The sequence below is a fragment of the Pogona vitticeps genome, chromosome 7 (genome assembly GCF_051106095.1).
Source record: "Pogona vitticeps strain Pit_001003342236 chromosome 7, PviZW2.1, whole genome shotgun sequence".
NCBI lineage: Eukaryota > Metazoa > Chordata > Lepidosauria > Squamata > Agamidae > Pogona > Pogona vitticeps.
The window spans coordinates 16836248-16856914 of record NC_135789.1 but is presented as its reverse complement, the minus strand read 5'-3'; the positions used below and the strand labels follow the sequence as shown (position 1 = coordinate 16856914).

General features: G+C 50.7%; 1 protein-coding gene across 1 annotated transcript in view; it reads right to left on the bottom strand.

Moving 5' to 3' along the window:
• Window positions 1-6168: 6168 nt before the first annotated feature.
• SEMA6B (semaphorin 6B) overlaps window positions 6169-20667 on the bottom strand; it is a 75778-nt gene continuing 61279 nt past the window's right edge. Inside the window, exons 9-17 of the mRNA XM_078378853.1 lie at window positions 20328-20416; window positions 20013-20230; window positions 18798-18929; window positions 18534-18683; window positions 14669-14863; window positions 13783-13923; window positions 11014-11091; window positions 9649-9707; window positions 6169-8839 (exon numbers count right to left, since the gene is read on the bottom strand). Of these exons, the coding sequence (XP_078234979.1) occupies window positions 7836-8839; window positions 9649-9707; window positions 11014-11091; window positions 13783-13923; window positions 14669-14863; window positions 18534-18683; window positions 18798-18929; window positions 20013-20230; window positions 20328-20416 (2066 nt within the window). The 3' untranslated portion in view covers window positions 6169-7835. The remainder of the gene's footprint in view (window positions 8840-9648; window positions 9708-11013; window positions 11092-13782; window positions 13924-14668; window positions 14864-18533; window positions 18684-18797; window positions 18930-20012; window positions 20231-20327; window positions 20417-20667) is intronic.

Below are 20667 nucleotides of genomic sequence, written 5' to 3'. Positions count from 1 at the left end.
ATAAGGACTGGGAAATGCTCCGTCGTTCGATTTTTATTTTTTTTTAAATCCTGTGTCCGAATCGCACGTTAAATGATCTTTCTTGTCGGTCTGGTTGGAAGACATTTCCCTCAACCTTATAGGGAACCGTACCCATTTCCCCATCATGTGGCCCTTTAGGAACCCATTTTTCCATAGCGGCTGACCCCTCTGGGCTGCGGAGCTGGGGTCACAAGTTCGAATCCCATGCTGGGCCTCCTGGACAAGGGCTGGACTGGGTGATCTCGAGGGTCCCTTTCCAGTTCTGCAGTTCGAAGAGGATGATGATGATGACATTATTTGTACCTGTGCCTTTCGTCCCCCCAAAGCATGTGAGTCATTTTATGCCTTTTTGACCATTGGCTTTTAAAAAATAAAGTGTGTGAAAGAGGGCTTTTTCGGTGGCCCATGAATCTCCACATCAACGACCTTAAGAGGTAGGCCAGGTTAGTATAGAACAAACAGGCAGAGGTCACACTTTTAAATTTCTGGCTCAGCAGTGGTTATGTTGATGCTTTAACCAGTACAACATCCTGCATATTTCATGTCCTTTTGGGGGGGGGATGGGGGTTGAAGAATAGCTGTTTCCTCAACGTACCCCCTTTATTACCCACATACCCTTTAGAGGAGAAAGGCAGGAGGAAAAGAGGAAGACCCAACACGAGATGGACCAGCTCCCTAAAAGAAACCACGACTTGTTCAGTTTGACGGACCTGAGCAGGGCTATGGAGTCGGAGGTGGCTTCATGGCACGAAAATGGTAGCCCTTTTTACCAAATGCGTGTGTGCGTGCAGTTTTCAACTTCTGTGTCATTTTTTGTTAAAAGAAAATACCTGTGTGAAAGGCGCCGTTCCTCCCAGCTGGCTCCCCTCACATCCTTGCTAGTCTTTCTTCCCCTTCTGCCGGGTGCCCCAATGAAGCATCTCATCACGCGAGCGATACTGTTTTCTCCTTTATTAGCTCCGAGGGAATCATCCTGGTGGAGATTTATCTCCGGGCTTCCATCCTCCTCCCTTGCTTAAGTGAGCCATCCATAGTCAGAGACAACGGGGGAGGGCGTGCGTCTCCAAAAGCACCCCACCAGGGAGAAAAACGCAAATTCAGTCTTGCCTGGGCCTATGGAGTAAACCCCCCCCCCTTTCCTAGGCAGGTTTTCATCTCCTCTCTCCGACCTTCACATGCGGAGCGTGGATGGCCAAGAGGGTGATGGAGGGAGCAGTGCATCATCGTGCAGACGAGGACCCCAGGGGCACCGTGGCAGCCTGCCGAGCCTGGGTTTGGCACCGAAAACAGAATCGTCACCCTCAGAAGCCAGATATCCATCCGCACTGGGTTGGGTTGCAAACCTGAGGCCGCTGGAGAACCGAACCATAGGATGCAGATAGATAGATAGGTAGGTAGGTAGTCCGCCGTGACTAGATAGGCGGGATATAAATTAAATAAATAAATAGGTAGGTAGGTAGGTAGGTAGGTAGGTAGGTAGGTAGGTAGATGATAGATAGATAGATAGATGATAGAACCTCTCTCCATCCATCATCAGCTCCTTCCTTCCTTCCTTCCTTCCTTCCTTCCTTCCTTCCTTCCTTCCTTCCTTCCTTCCTTCCTTCCTTCCTTCCTTCCTTCTGTTCATCATCAGCTCCTTCCTTCCTTCCTTCCTTCCTTCCTTCCTTCCTTCCTTCCTTCCTTCCTTCCTTCCTTCCTTCCTTCCTTCCTTCCTTCCATCCATCCATCCATCCATCCATCCATCCATCCATCCATCCATCCATCCATCCATTGGAGGCTTTTAAAGATCATGAGATGCTTGAGCTCTGGATCCCTCTGTTGTTGGGGCTGAGTTGGATGACCTCTAGGCACCCTTCTGTAGACTTTTATGCCATCGCTGGCTGTTTTGGAGAAGGGGCGGGGATTGGGCGGCACACGCCTAACACTGGCCCCCCGAGCGGTTATAAAAAGTCTCCCAAGGATCCAGAAAGTCCCAACGGGTTTTCACGTTCTGTGTCGGCCAGGGCCGAGAGGCCGAAACGGCAGCTTCTTCTCCCTGCCATCGGAGGGTCTTTAATAGACTGTAATGTTTGCAATTTAAATACAGCCTAATAATATCAGCCTGGCGCTCTGCGATGTTTTATGATTCGCAAGGCTCGGTCTTGGCGGTGTCTGGCCGATTTATTACATTGCCTTTTAATACCGATTCTAAGAGACTCCCGGGGATGCTGGCGATTCATTGATTCCGGGGTTCACGACCCAACAGGCTGTAATATTGGGGTCCCTTGAGGGGGATGATGGTGGGTTTTGAGGAAGAGGCTCAGGGTCTTTTTCTCCACAAACATCCCGTGCTGCTGATCATCTCTCCACGCAAAGCTCGTCATTTTCCTCTCACTTGCCCTGGCAACATTTTTAAAATCCATGAAAGCTGGAACCCAGCTCCCTTTTACAGTCCTTTGGGGGAATTTCCCTCTGCCTTGATGCACGAGGATGAACAACCGGTCAAATAAAATAAAATTTAACGGCCTGCCGGTGACTCTGGAGAGCGCTTTGGGGCTGTGTGGAGGGAGGGAATGAAGATGTTTAAATGCAGTAAGGCCAAAAATAAAATGAGAGGACAAAATTTCATTGTGTGCACAAGGTTGGCATTGAATCTAAGCATTCCCACCAGGCCTAGACTGATGGGCAATGTGTTTCACAACAATCCTGTAAGGTAGGAGAGCGAAAGTCTGGCACTCCATGATGAATTATTAACACATAGAGGCTCTCCCAGTCCCTGGCATCCACCGTTGAAAGGTTCAGGTGGGAAACAAGCAAAATAAACCACCAAGTCTGACTTGGCAGAGACCCTTCGAGAATCCAAAAACCCGGCAAACCAGGTTTGGCCCATTTTCATCTCCACCAGAAACAGGTCTTTTGTAAATTCAATGGCTCTTCACTACCGATTCTGGACCAAGTCATCCTACTGCACTCAGGAGCTCATGCATGATACTGGCTGTTTTTCGGAGAGCGAAACCAGACAGAATTTCACACCGGTGGCTGTGCACTTTTAAGGTCTGGTGTTCTTTTAAGGAGTAGGCAGTAGCCATTTATACTCCAAAACTCAAAAACAAAACAAAACAAACAAACAAACAAACCCCCACTATTGTGTCTCTTCAAACCAGAGGCAAACCCAGTCCTCCGTCTTCCATCCGGACGTCCAACTGGATCAAAACCATTATCCAAACTCAGAGCTCAGCCACACCTTGGTTCGTAGACCCGGCTGTGGCAATAAACCGGCACCTCGGTTTTAAGCGCCGGTTTTCCCCTCCGAAGGGAGAGCGTTTTGATGCGAATGAGACTTGAAAACGCCTTTCCCCCTCCACCGAAACCGTCTCCCTTTTCCTCCTTCTGCGCCTCTGTAATTGGCAGCTGGGGAGCGAAAATTAAATCAAACCCCCAAATATGTTCGCAGTTCGCCTCGCCTGTGTTTCTTTTAAAACAATAATTAAAAAACGTTTGTTCCTCTGGCGGACACCCAGCCCACGCCTGCTCTATTTATACCCATTGCTTTGTGCATTCTCTCTCTCTCTCTTACTCTCTTTTCTGGTGGATGATGATGATTGTGATTTAAATTTTGTGGCTGCGGGTGTCAGACATTGAGCTTCGGGGAGGCTTGGCCGCGCGGCGTAACCTTCTCAGCCATTTCAAAACAAAGGGTGAGAAAGAAAAGAGAAAATAAGTGACACACCCTGTGTGTTTACTCACATCATTTCTTAGAATCAACGAGATTTCCCCCACCACCACCCCACCGGAAGGTTAGTTCACGCTGCCCTGAAGTGATGGGAGTTGTAGTCGGAGGCGTCCTGGAAGGCGCTGAGCTGCCACAGTTGAGTTGTGAATTGGGTTGCCAACTTACCGGCTCTTCTGCCTTTAAAGCAGCTTTGGTGTGCAAACGCATCGCAGCCGCCTGATTTTTCACAGCCAAGAAAGAAGCATGGATCCGTGGCCCACCAAAGCACAGATATGGTGGTGGGAGTTGGCCTTAACTTAATAAAACCAATGAACATGTCCATCCATCTGTGGATCGATTCCCTAGAAAGGAGGTCACAGTCTTGCATTCACAAGAACTGAGAAAGGCTGTTGAAGAGGGCCAGAAAGGCAAACCAGTGGGTCCTGGATCAAATCAAGCTTGAATGCTCTCGGGAAACAAACATCTTGAAGCTCAGCCTGTTCTACGTTGGGCCCATCCTGAGAAGGGAGGATTCTCCAGAAAAGGCCATCATGCTCGGGAAGGTGGAAGGCAGCAGGAAGAGAGGAAGATCCCAATGTGAGATGTGTCAACACCATAAAGGAAGCCACGACTTTTGCACTTGCAGGAGCTGAGCAGAGTTACTGAGGACAGGACATGCTGGAGATTGCTCATTCGTAGGTTTGCTATAAGTCGGAGGCGTCAACAGAACAAAATCATATTTGGTTTTGGTTCATTTTGTTTCTTTGGATTTTGCCGTGTATGCTTGCCCAGACCACTAACACGGATCCCTCTTCCAAAACCACATCCTCTGAATGGTGTGATTCAAGCGATCTTCCCCCTTTTTTTCTGCTTCGCGATTTTGCCTGTGGTCTTCCTTCCAGGCGGCTGTGTTGCATAGGCCCTGCCAACGAATCTTTAGAAATTTGATTCAAGGGGGGGGGATGTCTCCTGCCTCTGATTCGGTTTGCAGCCTTCGGAGAGGTTTGGACAGAAAAGCTGAGAAACCGGGCCGGTTCGAACCCAAAGGCAGACACACACACACACAGGCCCAGCGCTGAAATGCACAATGTGGCTTCCCGGGCGGAAGATGCAACGAGTCACCACCGTGGCTTTGTCGTTGGGCATCTCCGAGCGATTTTAGCCAAGAGCAACACATGAGGAGTAGAGAGCCAGCGCGCGCCAACTGCATTTATTTTAACCCCAGAACCCTGGCAGCTCTCCATCCTCGGTAATCGCTTCTCGTCCTGCCCGCTGTTTCAATTAGCCGGCCAAGATGCGAGTCCCAAAGAGCCACCAGCATGGTCGTTCTCACACTCCGCTGGCCACCTCTGGCAGCTCTCGGATTGTTTGGAAGAGGGATTCTTTACAGATCTCAAAGGGTGGCTTGTTCTCCATTTGGGGGAAGGGGGGGAAGAGTCCCCGTTTCAAACGATGCAGAACAGCTAACACTCGGGCTCTAATTTTCAGACTGGATCTCCTGAGATCTGGAGAATCCCAAGAATTCGTTACCGATGTTAAATTTTCCAAGAAGTGCAGTCAGTGCTGGCGACATGAGTTTGGTAGATCATCGGTTTCATTAGCAGTAAGGCAGCCTGCTATCTTCCTGTTGAAACCAATCAGAATGGTAAGGACATGTCGTTTGTGGACTTATTGGACTACCAAACCCATAACTCTCCACTCTGGGAGTTCCACCTGACAGATTCCTACAGAGACCTAATTTTCACTCACCTGGAGAATAGGCCTAGCTGGGAAGCCTCTAGGCCTAGTCTAGGCCTAGTTCCACCCTAACTTCCTGTTCAGAAAATAAGCTTAGAAGTGAGGCAGCTGCGTTTCTGAACAGGAAGTTAGGGTGGAACTAGGCCTAGAGGCTTCCCAGCTAGGCCTATTCTGCAGGTGAGCCAGAATCAAGAAACCAGGAGCGGCTCACCCTCAGCTCTGGGTTGAAGGTCTCTCTGCTGTTTTGACCCCTTTTGCTGATGATTTTGCATTGTTATGGGGTTGTACTGTACATGGCTGCGATTTGAGGCTTGTCATTTCAGCCATGTTTATGTGTTGTTACGAATGCTGGGAGCCACCCTGACTGCTTTGTGAAGCAGGGAGGGATAGAAAAGAAATAGGATTTATTCCTAAGAGTATCCTTTCTTATTCACTGTGCTGATTGGGACGAGCACAATGGGGGGGGGACCCAGATATTCTTGGAACGCAGCCCCATTCAATCCCAGCCATCACACCAATGAAGAGGGGCGTGACCAGCCACATCACATCTGGAAGGCCACAACTGGCCCGCCCTGTATTCTCTGCGGGCCATTGACGGCCCACGTTCAGAAAGACCGGCTTTTCTGCCAAAGAAACCAGGTGCCTTCAAGGGAAAGAATGGCGAACGGAGGGGAGAGAAAAGCGGGAGAAAAACGCCCAGAGAAGAGCCGAGCCACCAGTCGTCGTAAACAAAAGTTTATTGGACGGAAAAAAAATAATGGATTTGTTTCCCACAGAGCGATACAGACAAGTTTGTACTGCTGTAGCATGCAGGAGACGCGCATATTTAGAAGATGAAAAGTCACCGGGCAGAGAGCACAGGTCACGAGAGAAGTGGCGTCATACTGGCCTGCTATGTTATCCTGCGGGCCGCGCATGCTTCCCACACTCTTTAGTCAGTGTGCTTATTAAGATATATATATATGTTTTTCCCTGTGAGAGAAGAGGCAATGCCCAAGGAGGGGGATGCTGGAGCTTTCTTACGTGTGCATGGTGGTGGACCAGTTGACTCGTACGGAGCTACCATGGACACCCGGGTTGCTGATCCTCCCTCTCCTTCCCGCTCCCCACTTTCCCAGCTCAAATGTGGGGAAAACATGGAAATTGCTAAAAGGAACTCTTTCCCCATCCCTGCAACGCAGAACGCAGCACCCAGACGGTCCAGTCCCCAGATCCTTAACTTCTCCCCTGCGGACAGAGCGGTTGTAGTGCTTATGGGCATTCCATGGCAGCCACCTCTTCCTGTCTTACTGGCAGCAAGCCATGCCTCCGAACACAACAGAAACGTCCGGGAGGGGGGGTCACAGCCAGAGCACCCCAAAAGTTTTTGTCAAAGGGAGTAAGAAACCTGCAGCATTGACGGGAATGATTAAACCGAGGGGCGTTGTCGCACTCCTGTTTTGCTCACTGGTAGCACCGTTTGAAAACTGGGAACAAGAGAAGATTCTTGATCCTGTAAAGGGGGGGGAAGCTGCCGAGGTGTGCGGATGCACCCCCTATGAGAAAAGAACCCTCCTTCGAACCCCATTTCCTCCTAGGTTAATCCGGAATGTACAGTTTTGCGTGTGCGTACCTAAAAATCCCAACTGTCCCCCGAGAAGGAGGGAAATTCAAAACCTGGCTTATAAGGAGGATCTGGTTGTTAATTCATATCATAAAAAACAAAACAAATAAAAAAAAAACCCTTTCACAATCTCATACCATGCGTCCAGCCCCCAACTGTTCCCCAAAGAGGGGGGAAAAAAAAGGAGAGAAAGAAAGGGATGGGGAGGGAGAGCAACCGAGGAGACGGCCTTCAAATCTGGCGGGCGGTCTTCTCTGTCTTCCCGAGCAGCCGAGACGGGCTGTGGTGTCCGCCCTCCTGCTGTGACCACTGTTCCATCCTGTCCCGTTGCCGTAAGATTAATAATTATTATTCTAATAAGAGAGCTTTTCCAGAGTGGATTTGGGAGCGTCCCTTCATCCACCGGTCGCCTGTCTTTGTGGGGGGAGGGAAGTAGGGAGCCACATAAAATTGAGGAAGGGTCCAACGGAGAATGGACGGGATGGGGGGGCCCTCGAAAACACACGGAGATGTACACAGAAGAGGGTCCATTCCCCCCCTTTCCCCCCTGCCTCTGGCATCCTCTCTCTGCTTAACCTCCCCCCCCGTCTCCCCGACAATCCGTATACCAGGGGAGGGGGGAGCATGGTTCTCCGCCCTCGGTCCCTCCCCAGGGGGGAACGAGGGTCTCCGTGTCCGTCTCTTGCCCCTCCACTTTGCCACCGCGAACCCCCACCTCCCCTGTTCGGCCAGGAAAGGGGGGTCACCAAGCCAAGCCACACACACCCGGGGGGGGCGGCTCTCCTATTTGACCGAGGAGGGAGTCTGCTCGAGGCCCCCGTATTTCAGGAGGTGGCTGAAGTCCGTGAGCGAGTGCTGGGGGCCCAGCGTGGGCGGCCGTTGCTGTGCCCGGGCGTACCCCGCCGGGCCCTCCCCGCTGTTGAACGTGTGGGTGCGCTTCAGGTGCCCGGGGGTGGCCTTGCAGGTGGCGTTGTTACTATTCGAGTTCAGCTTTTCCGGGTGCCACTGAGCGGGGTCCCCCGTCTCCCCGCTGGGGGCCGACACCACCCGCCGCCGGTCCGGGCTGTCGTGGGGCGTGATGGGCAGCTCCCCCCCGTGGGAGCCCCGCGCCCCGCAGGATCTGTGCAACGCGGGGATCTGTTGGGGCCCCCGGGGGCCCCCTTCGTTGCCGCTGACCGGGAGGTAGCACATGTCCAGCGGCAGGTCCCTGCTTCCGCTCTCCAAGTCCTGGTCCATCAGCATGGAGTGGCAGGAAACGGGGAGGACCCTCCCCGAGCCGAGGTGGTGCGCAGACACCGGGGTGTGGCCCGCGTGGAGGAGGATCACGGAGGACGGGGGGTCCCCGCCCCGCAGGGAAGCGTTGATGAGGTTGTGGCTGTATTCCCACGTGCAGGGTTTGGGGCACCTCTTCTGCTGCAAGGGAGTTTGCTCCGGTGTCGGGAGCACCCCCGAATCGAGGTCGTGCTGGCTGACTTTGATGAGCCCCTTGGGCCAGCCGTTCTGCATCAAGGGGGCCAGCAGGTTCTCCGGCGGGCCGCCGCCAGGGGCCCCCCGAGCCCGCCGCTCGCCCATCCGGCTGACGCTCACCACTGACTCGCTGTGAGAGAGGATGTTCTCTTTATCCTTCCGGCGGGCCAGCTCCTTCCGGTCGCGGTGGCCGATAAACCAGCAGACGCTGAAGCCCGAGATCACGGCCCCGATGACGAAGGCCGCCACGGAGGAGATCACCAGCAGGTTGACCGACACCAGGCCGTCCGGTTCGTCCACAAAACTTTCGGTCATCAGCCCTGGGGAGAGGAGAGGAGACAGTGAGGAGAGGGGCCAGAGGACAGAGCTTATTTAGCGGCATCTGGGGACTCCTGAATTCATGGGGGTCATGGTGACTCCGTTGCGGGTTTTAGTCCAGAAGCGAAGTGGTTTAGGTCTGGCTGGGGAGCCAGAGGTTGGGGGTTCGAATCCTCCACTGGGCCTCCTGGCTGAAAGCGGTACAAAGTCCCAGGGCTCCAAGGGCTTCCCCCCCAACAAACACGGTTGGAGAGGACCTTGGGCAGGAGGCCTCAGGCGGCCTGCGTTAGGAGGCGGCAACACCCATGGGACAGAACCAAAGTCTGTGTATTCTGGAGTCTCGGGCCTGGAACTCGGTCTATGCGAGGCGGCAAAGGCTTCGGAGCCACGCCTTTTCTCCAGGTGAGCGAAAAGCTGAGGCTTTCAGGTCTAAAGTAGGCCTTTTTTCATCACCAGTAGTGCAAAAAAAAAGATTTGGGGGCCGTTTTGGGGGACAAGAAACAGGGAACATTTTGCCTCGTCCCTCAAAAGGTGAGGGATCCCCCTCAGCCACTCGAACATGGACCAACGGGCTGGTTGCCGTCACCCCCCAGACCTTGGCAGCCAAAATGTTTCACTGCTGGGGTGGGCGGGTGGCATTTTTATCTTAGAAATCCCCCAAATGGCGTCCCATCCTTATGGGATAGCCCTGCTCGCCAGTCGTCAGAAGCGATCGTGATGGGACCCAAACTTTTAAAGTTTTCAACCGTGCTTCTTAACGACCGAGGCTACATCCAGCCCTCGGCAGACCGACCGACGGAGGGACGCATACCTTCGCAGTCCCCGAGATGCGAAGTCCTGGCCCCGCTGATGTCTTGCTCAAAGGGAACCCTGCAAACAGACCACAGAAAGTAAGCGGGAGAAGCAGCATTCAGCATAAAGCAACGGAAAGGTTTGGTCCACCCCTCTTGGCTCATCGTTAATCAATCATTTAGAGCTTTTCTCCAACTCGTCCTGTATTGACGGATCTCGGGGATATATCCCAACAGCCTCTTTGACTTCCACCTAAGTAATAGGAGTCTGGCTAATTAAATGGACAAGGGTTTCAAAAGCGCATTGATGCAAAGATATCACATTCGTGCAGGGAACCAGGCCTGTGTTTCACCGCTCCGCTTCAGAGGCCACGACCCAAAATAATGGGTTCAAGCGACACGGGCCCATTTATAGGGTGCAGATGGGAAGCTGAGATGCAGACCAGAAGCACGGCTGGCCCTTTACACTTATGTAAAGGAAATTGGATCAGCAGCAAGGGCTCACTGGCCCTGGATTCAAGAGGTTTCCGGGCACGGATCAGATCGGGCGATTCGGCACCTCCTTAATGAGTGGCGGTTTGCAGCCATGACCTCCTGGTTTCCCATACACAAGTGCAAATCTCCCGGAGGACTCTGGCGGACTTAAAGACAAACTGGAGCAAGTTCAAAGGAGGGCAAGAAGGAGGATGATCAGGGGGCTGGAAACCAAGCCCTAGAAGGAGGAAAGACTGGAAAGAACCGGGCAGGCCTGTTTAGCCTTGAGAAAAGAAGATGGGAGGGGAGAGCATTTTTCAAATACTCAGAAAGGTTGTCATGCAGAAGAGGGGCAGGATCTGTTCTTGATCATCCCAGAGTGCAGGACACGTCAGAATGGGCTCAAGTGACCGGGAAGCCAGATTTGGGTCGAATATCAGGAAAAACGTCTCAATGGTTGGAGCAGTACGACAATGGGACCCATGACCTTATGGGGAGCTGGTGAGCACTCTAATGCTGGAGGCCTTCAAGAGGAAACAGGATCACCTTCTCTCTGATCTGCTTTCATCTGGATGCCTGCCTTGAGCAGGGGGTTGGATTGGATAGCCTCAAGAGGCCCCTTCCAACTCATTTATTCTGATTTTATAAAGACATTGGCGTGCGGTGTCTATCAAGGGTTCCTAATCACAGCAGAATACATCCGAAGTCTCTCTCCTTCTGGTTCATTCTGCCTTTCTTATTGTCAGGGGGAGGATTTCTATGACACGCCACACTTTCTCCGCAACCTGCATCTTGAACCCCTAAGCGCATTCCCACGTGTTTCTGAGCCATCCCGCCGCTCCTTCTGGGACTCCGCTACATGCTTTCAAAGCGCGGATCTGGCCGCCCAGCTTACGCCACTGATAGGCTACCTGGTATTGTGATCCACAAAAATACAGGATCCTTCTGGGGTCCAGCCGCAGTAGGGGTCCCGACTCCCTAAACAGCTCCTGAAAGACAAGAAGCAAAGATCAGGCTGTTACAGAGGCGAAGCCGGAGTCTGTGGCAGGAGCCGAGGAGAGGAAAACCCGGGAGAATCCAGCCAACATTGGACTCGGCCGGAGAAAGGAACAAAAGTCAGTTTGGGGTTTCATTAGAATGGGGTCCCTTTAAAAAAAAATTAAGAACTTGCTGTATTCCCAATCTTTATTGTTCATGACAAGTCAGGATGGGAAGCAGGACGCCCTCCCCCCTCCAAACTTGGATGCTCATTTGAAATACAGGAGAATAAATGTTCTAGCCTTGATTGAGTATTTCTTCCATCCCCACGCCAAACATATGGGACCCAGGCAGACCAAAATGGACAGCTGTGTCGCTCAGGGGTTGAGGCATCTGGCTGCAGAGCCAGAAGCAGGGAGGTCGAATTCCTCCATTGTGTCTCCTTGACAGGGGCTGGACTGCATGATCTTTAGGGACCCCTTCCAGCTCTGCTGTTCTACCATGATGACCCTCTACCCACCATCCTCTCTTGCGTCCTACGATCAGCCTGCTCTTTGATTTGAACTCTTCTTCCTCCATGTGGGATTTTAAATTTCCTCCACCTTCACATCCTGCCTCGCCTCCTAGTAACCGGAAAAAGATCTGAATACTAGCGAGGCTGATCATCAGAGGAGGAACGGCCGCCGGCGTAGCTGCTGGCCGCGATGACAAGGCGCTCTACGGTGGCTGACAAATGATTTTAATATTGCTTTGCCCTGAAGTTGGGAGTGGAGAAGAGGTGGTGGCCACCAGCTTTTCCAAGGAGCCGGCACAAGGTTTTGCACGGGGAAAAGCCCTTATATAAGGTCCCCAAAACCTGATAATCACTGGGATCAGTGTGGAAGATGCAAGCTGACGGTTCATGGTCAGCCGATCGAGACCGGCTTTCATAGCCTTCATCGGAAGCGTGTTACAAACTTTGTCCTCCTTCTGGTTCCACAGTGGGTGGGAGGGAACCAGATCTGAAAACCAGACCAACTTAATTTATTTGCCCCAAGTGTGAGTCAGAGGTTTGGAGTTTGATTCCCCTACTGGGCGTCCTTCACAGGGGCTGGACTGGATGATCTTTAGGGTTCCCTCCCGGCTCTGCAGTCTTAAGATCATTATTAAGGGAATGGGCTGGAGAGATCAGAGGTTTAGGTCTCTGGCTGAGGAGCCAGGGGCTGGGAGTTTGAATCAGGGGTTGGACTGGGTGATCCAGAGGGTCTCCTCCGGCTTTGCATTGCTAACAACAACAACAACAATAATGGGTCATCGAGTCAATCCTGACTCACGGCAACCCTGTTCAGGGTTATTTATTTATTTATTTATTTATTTATTTATTTATTTATTTATTTATTTATTTAACTTATATGCCACTCGCACTACCCAAAGGTAGAGAATACTTAAAAGTGGTTTTCTGTTTTGTAAGTCACCGAGAGTGGCCTTAGTAGCCAGACGGACGGGATAAAATTCAAATAAATAAATAAACACATAAATTCCCTTCTTTGGGGGGGGGGGGTTATCCTGGGACTGTGCAGCTTTTGCCCAAGGCCACACAGGCGGGCTCTGCATCCAGGAGGCACCCAGTGGGGGGGATTCGAACTCCAAACCCCCAGCTCCGCAGCCAGAGACTTAAACCACCGAGTGACCCAGCCGGCTCTGCAGTTCCAAGATTATTGTGATGATGATGATGGTGATGATGATGATGATGATGATGGTGGTAGTGGTGGTGGTGGTGATGCTCGGTGGAGCTGTGCTAGAGGACGAGGGCCACAAATACTTATACAGCAATTTCCTGCTGAAAGTCATGCTTTTGCGGAACTGCGCAAAGCGGATTTCAGCCCATCTTCTGACCCCATGAGGAACGGTAAAGAAACAGGGGTTTCAAGCCTGGCTTTTTCCTTGGGGAAGGAAAGGACTGTGTTGTCCAAAAAAATTAAGGGAAACAAGGTGATAAGGGAAAGTTAAAACAGACGAGACAGCCAAGAGAGAAGCCTAAGCAAACGAAAGAAGCAGAAGTCAGCAAAACTAGCCAAATGAGCAGATACGGTCAGCAATAAGTGACTAGTGTGGTATATATTAATTCTAGCGCACATCTGTAAACTCCAATTCATCAGGCATTCACTTCTGTGTACTCCTTATGTTGCAGAATTAATAAATAATAAGTCCTTACGACGTGGGTGTTCTCTCCCCCCAGACCTTGTAGGGAATTTGAACTGGCCTGTCCAGGTGTCTAAACCGTTCATTTTTGCAACAAAATATATCGGTATTTTACTGATCAGGCGGTTTGCAAGACCTCAAGCCAGTCTTCAAAACAGTGTTTGAAATCGAACGTCAAGGCATATATATACACAATCATAAAAACCATCCAGCAATGCAGGGATACTCATAAAATGATAAAATAAGCATCCTCTTAAAAAAAAATAAACCAGATGTGCAGTTACATTTCCTGCCTTTCCGACAAAATGTTACGAGGCGAATGCGCAGCGACGGATGCGGCGTGGCATGAAAATGCTCCGGAGCTGAAGAGGACCGCTGGGTGAGAAGGGATCAAAAACAGATCTGGGGAAGAGAAACCTCCCTTTCCAGACTACCGTTCCCAGCCTGCTGCCTGGGGATTCTGGGAAATGTAGTTTGGAAGGAGAGTTTCCCAGGCTTTAGAAGGGAACTCGGTGACTTACTTCATGCAGCCGGAGTGCTGGTGGCACCGGGCCAGAGGGGCGCGGACCACGCAGGGGGTGAACGCCAGCAGCAGCGAGCTTGTGGCTTTATCCAGTTCCATTCCCAGAAGTCTGCGCTCAGCGACGTTGTCTTTTCCGCACCTGGAAAGAGCAAAACCGGGGCTTGAAGGGAGCAGAGAGGTAGCAGGGTGCAATTAAAAAAAAAAGAGAGAGAGAGAGACAAGGATCATGGACTGGATCCATTTGTGTGAAAACGAGCAGGCTTTGGAGTCACACAAAACCATTTAAAATTTGGACCAGATGGGTTTGTGTGAAAACGAGCAACCTTCCGAGTCACACAGAACCATTTTAAATTCGGACCGGATGGGTTTGTGTGAAAACAAGCAACCTTCCGAGTCACACAGAACCATTTAGCTTTGGACCAGATTCATTCGTAGAGAAAATGAGCCGCCTTCGGAGTCGTACAGAATATTTTAGCTTGGGAGTGGATTCACTCAGTGGGAAAACCAGGCGCCTTCGGAGTCACACAGGACAATTTCAGCTTTGCAACCATCTCGTTCACCCAACTACGCCGCAAGATGGCTTCCAGGTTTATGCCTTTATGGGGGTGTTTGTGGGTCAGACCCCCTTCCCTTATGCTTGATTAAGGCGGAAACCTCAAATGTCTCAAGGATCGCCCCGGGTTTTAGTTCAAACTTGAACACAGCTGTCCAAGATGCTGAACGTATTTCCGGTAAACTGGACTCCAAACCGGGGACAGCTTCCATAAAATTCGAAGCAAAATTCGGAATAGATTTGACGCCCTTATGAAATGCTAGGAATTGAATGGAGCTATTAAAATACGACTGATTTCTCTCTCTCACTCTCTCTGTCCAGGCCATCTTACTTGTCACTTGGGTAGGTTTCGAACTCCTCCAGCAGCAAGCTGCGGCTACTCGCTCGTAAGGTCGTGGCCCCGCTGCTGATGTTGGCTCGGATGAGAAACTTCAGGACCGTGCCCACGTCGGAGGCCAGGAAGACGACGGTGTGGTTCCGGGAAGGTCCGGCCGCAGGATCCACCACAATCTTCCGCAGCTGATACCTGTGTCCGATGGGAACAGAATCAAAGTATAAGATGAGGGAAGAACACCAACACCACGGGTGATCAGGACTCAAGAAATTTGTGGGACAGAGTAGGCTTGGTGTTTTTTCCCCCCTGGTGGAACATTTTTTGGACTACAGATCAATTTATTACCCTATAATCCTAGAAGTTGGAAGGGGAACCTCTAAGGCCATCCAGTCCAACCCTCTGCTCAGGGCAGGGATCCAAATCAAAGCAGATCTGAGAAGACGGTTGTCCAGTTTCCTCTTGAGCGCCCCCAGCGTTGGAGCACTCACCGCCTCCCCATAAGGTCATGGGTCCCGTTGTCGTACTGCTCCAACAGTTAAGAAGTTTTTCCTGATAGTCAGCTGAAATCTGGCTTGCTGTCGCTTGAATCCATTCTTACATGTCCTGCACTGAGGGATGATGGAGGACAGATCCTCTCCCTCCTCTGTAGGACTACCTTTCAAGTATTTGAAAAATGCTCTCCTGTCTCCCCCTCAGGCTTCTTCTATCAAGGCTAAACTGGCCCACCCAGTTCTTTTCCATTTTTCTTCCCTAGGCTTGGTTTCCAGCCCCTTGATCATCCTCCTTCTTGCCCTCCTCTGAATTTACTCCAGTTTGTCAGCATTCTTCTTGAAATGGGGTGTCCAGAACTGGAACACAGGACTCGAGGTGAGGCTTAACTGAATGGAAGGGAACGAGCACCTCCTGGGATATGGAGACTCTAGTTCTGTCAATGCGTCCCTAAACTCACATTGGCCTTTTTTGCAGGCACCTCACACCCTGGGCTCATCTTCTGCTTTTAGTCTTCGACGACGCCAAGATCCTTCTCACTCAAAGTAGGACTGAGCCATTAAATGCTGCCGACGCTTCCACCAAGTGCCGGTCTCGAAAGCTTATGCCAGACCTGTGTGCGAGGTGGTGCTGCATCGCTCCTGACTTTATGGGAACCCTAATCGGGTTTTCAAGCTATGCGAGAAATTCAGGTTTACCTCTGTCATGTTCAAGAGTTTTCATGGCTGAGCGGAGATTTGAACCCGTCTCTTGGGTCTTGGTCTGATACTCATCCACTCCCCCCCCACACACATCAATTCCTGATGCCAAGTAAACCTTCTTGACACATGCCCACATTACTCATACATGGTAGTTTAATCTCACTCGGTTTAAAACTCAAGAAAAGATTGAACTTTTTAGTTTCTTGAGGTCCTAGAAATTCTCTGCTGGAAATCTCTAGGGTGCTCTTCGGAAAGGCAACAGAGAACCTCACTGAAGTACAAATCCCATGATCCTGTACCATGGCACTTAAAAAACACAGAATCCCCCATATCTGCTGATTCATTCATCCACAGTCTGAAAATATTAAAAGAAAAACCTTTGAAATGTATATTTCTCAAGGTGAAGTTACCAGAACTGGCCACTAAAGGGAGTTAGAGCCCACGCTATGTATAGCATTCATTATTAAAATAGTGTTCGCTGTAATCCACGTTTTTCAGTATCCGCGGGAGTTTGGAACTGATCCCCTGCAGATACAGGGCTAGTATTGTAATATCAAACTGATACAACTGTGTCATGCAGATTAAGGTGCTGTTAAGATTTCTGGGTTGTCTTTTCGCTCAAGAAACGTAGATGGCTACCACTCACTTCGAGCTGTTGACTGAGGAAGATTTGGGTATGTGAAAACAACCGGTTGTTGCTAACACAGAGTCAAAAATGTGGGTAGCCGCACAGCCATGTGTACGCATGTTCACGGAGAGGGGGTGGCCTCGTTTACTTCCCAAAGTCAATTAGAGGAAAAGTTTTTTTTTTTCCTGTTGTCTCATTAAATGTGCGATTATCCCCACCAATTAATTCTGGCTGTTTCGCATATGACACTAGCCAAGGAAGTCAACGCCGGGTGAGAATGGGAGCCTGGTTCTCTCGGACGACCGTGGAGGTGGGCTGAGATCGCTCGGTACATCTGCGTTCCCCCAACATGGTTGCCGAATATTTTACACTTCCTTGGTTTCCTCCATTTTTAAATGTATTTATTTTTATTTCCCCTCCGAGCTCAAGCTTGCCTGAAACATTCTCGAATCTATGCGTCCACCCCCTCCCAAATATCTTCCTGGTGTGTATTTCTGGCTTGAGAGACAACAGGAATGAAGCTTGATTAATTTCCCATAAAACAGCAATTAAGGCAGATTTAATTAGAAGCAGAGCGTCTTGGCTGTGGCGCGGAGGAAATTAATGGGGTACTTTTGCTAGGCCCATCCGCAGAAGCGAATAAAGGATTCGGAGAAAGATAGGCGCTCCTGTCAGCTTCACAGCCATCGTGAGATGTTTGCTGGGTCTATTTCTCTCTCTATATTTTGATCTGTGCTCCTAATTCAGACTCATCCTCTGCACCCAATCAAATCAGTCTGATTTGTGTGATGCACGGATTCAAGTGGATGAATTCGGCCCGGGAGGCGAAGTGGGGTAGGAGATCAATTCAAATCTAAGGCATGCTCACGACCGAGTTTCCCCTAACGGTGTTTTTCCCCCTAAATCAAATGTTTGTTTGTTTGTTTGTTTGTTTATTTATTCGATTTATATCCCGCCCATCTGGTATATTCTACCACTCTGGGCGGCTATTTTAACAAATAAATAATATTTTAATAGTATTTAGTCATCAGATTTGATACCTCGTGTGGTAGAGTGGGTGAGGGATAGAAAAAGACTCTGGAGACTTGGGTTCGAATCTCGGCTCAACCATGGAAACCCACAGGAGTGGATGAGGAGCACGGAACTGCCATCCTAAACGCCTTATTAGGGTCTCTGTGAGTTCTGATTTGATGGGACACAACCCAGTACTCAAAAGCCCTGAAATGAGGACTCCGAAATTTGACATATTTGTAGTGTTCAGATCTTAACTGTTCCAAATCCAGGAAAAATGACATCTGTTTGTATTTTCCACTGCACTGACCTTACAAATGTGCAAACCTGTCTTTATAGGGAGCACCGACTGCTCTGCTGTGATAATTTCCAGAGACCCCTTACACACAGCCTCGACAAACCAAACTGGGAATAAGGAAGGCTTTGGGCTTCCAGAAATTTTGAACCACCACTAAGACGACCTCTTCTTTTTTTGGGATGCCCTGGCCGAGGCTTCGGGGAGATGGCGTCCGTCCAGGACATCTGAATAGCTAAACATCCCCCTCTCCCAAGATGTAAAGGAACGGGAGGTATTCCTGGGATAAATTGACTCCACCGTTAGATTCATGGGATAAAAATTGGCCCAGTTAGGTAGGAAGCCATTTTAAGAGCAGCGCTGTCTTTAAAAGAGGCATTCTCGAGAATGCATCTTCTGCTAAGGTGAGGATGTTCTCCGTTCGCGTGTGCATCATCATACGGTGACCACAGGGGAAGGGCATCGGAGTGGGATCTGAATGGCAGACAAGAGGCATTCCATTCTGTATGCAAGATGCACACCGAGCATGCATCTTCTCGGATTTCAACATTTATATCATAAGGATTATTCTCCCTGCTTTCAAGGCTTCGGATCTTTGCTTTCCCTTCTTTTGTGTATCAGCTTGTCAGAAATCTAAGAGGGCTCTCGCAGCCGTATGCAAACACTCGCACCCAAAACGTTGGAGGTGCCTGGTGGATAAACTTCTAAACCTTTCCGCCCTCTCGCTCTCCCCCTCACCGGGCCATAGTCCGGATGATCCAGGGACTGTTGCCCAGCGAGGGCACCGACTCGTCCATCAGCGGATGCGTCTTGACGAAGTTGAGGATCTCGTCCGGGAGGAAGCTGGAGGAGTTGAAGCGCATTCCCGGAGCGGTGCAAGAACCGGGCCTGGGGAAAGCGAAACAGGAGGAGAAAATCGCCATGGCTGTTCAAAAGAACTAAGGTGTGTGTGGGGGGTTTTGGGGCAGGGGGTTGCTAACATCGTCCCGTCTTTCGACTCACCGCGGCTTTGGCACCAACTCCTCCGGCACCGGGGTCCAGATTGATTCCGGAGATTTTTGTTCCCGGAAGCGTCCTTCGAAGACGGAGGCGATTTGGGACATGTCGAAGGCGCAGACGGCCGACCCAGGGATGCTGTGAAGGGGCAGATTGAAGGAGAGAGGAAGATGAGCTTTTAGGGAAAACAGCTTGGGGTACCACCTAGCCATGAGCCTGATGGCGCGGGATGGTGAGTGCGCTCCGATTTTTGCCCTGAACTTGGAAGGAGCTCTACATGGCTTGAGCCCAGGCTATTTCACTCTTATCAGTCTCGTCAGGTTTTAAGATCATCCCAGGAGGCCTTTCTCTCAATCCCATCACCACGACAGGTATCTTTGATGGGGAACCAAGGGCAGGCCTTCTCAGGGGTTGTCCCTTGAACTATGAGATGCCCAGCAGCCTAGGCAGCCCCCCCTCCCCTGCCTTTCCACTGGCAAGTGAAAAGATATTTATTTCAACAGGTTTTTGGTGCTGAATCATCATCATCTAAGAACAGCAGAGATGGAAGAGACCCTCTGGGTCATCCAGTCCAACCCCCTCTCAGGGAGACCCAGTGAGGGATTCGAACTCACAACCTCTGGCTCCCTAATCCACTGAGCTGTCCAGCAGTTCTTAGTACCTAGTAACACAGCCGATTGCCCCCGATATATCCTTTTCATGGATTTGTAAATGTTTTAACATTTCTTAATTTGGTTTCAGTTATCCTTTCAGCTCTATTGAACGGGTTTTTAATCGCTGTATTTTCAGCTGTCGTTCTTTCAGTGATCTGGGAGCTGTCTTGAGCCCCATGGTGAGGAGAAAGGTTGCATTGGAATGCAATCAATCTCATCCTGAAAGTGGGCAAGGCGCCTTTAAAGTTCGTACTAAAATCCGGAGTGGATCCAAGCAGCGGTCCCCAGCCGCCCCTTAGTTAGAATGCCAAATTGGGAGGTGAAACTTGGAAAGCCCTGAAACCCAAGGGGTGGCCTTGGGCTGGGGGGGGGGACACACCTACAACGCCATCCTCAATCCGCCAGGGAAAAGTGGACTCATAACTATGAGAAATCAAGAGGCAGTAGCAGAGCCGGGGACCCAAACAGCTGAACTTCACACATTCTCAAATGCCCTGTTGCCCGTCTTGGGGAACAGCTGTGCACTGACATGGTATCATGAAGCCCATCGCCCCCAAACCCGGCCGACCTGTTGGTGGGGGTGGAGAAGACGGCCAGGACCACCGGTCTCCCGTCGATCTCTAAGATGTTCGTGACCGACTGGATGACGTTGAAGTAAAAATGGGAATCCCCCGGGACGGAGCAGTTGAGCCGAGCTTTGAGGAAGGACGTCCACTGTTTCTCCAGCACCCGTTGGGAGCCTCCCAGGTCGTTCTTGCACACGCGCGCCACCCGTGAGACCACCACCTGCACGGGGAGCAGCGGGAATAACCAACCCATCAAGGGGGGGCGATCGAATGAATGGTGGCTTTTGGAAATCTAAGCGTAGGGGAAAAGGACTCGCCTTCTCTAGGTAGTTGAATTCCATGGCAATCTCCCGGAAGAAGAAATAGACGTGGCTTTCCCACTCCACGGCGTGGACAAAGTAGGGTTCTGCAGGGTAAGCGGTGGAAGAAGGCAGAATAGGTGTCAGCATAGCTTGTTTGAGGACGGGCTCCCCCAGAGAGCATCCAGCCTGACCCCGTGGTTTTGCAAGGCGTGGGGGGAATCAAACCAAGAGGGTTGGTCAGGGAAATGGAGGGCTCGGGAGTAAGGGAAAAGCTGCGGATTTAGGAAACGCTCGACTGAAAATGAACAGCTCGAGGCAGTGAGCCAAGTTACATGTTCTCAAGAAAGCTTCAAAA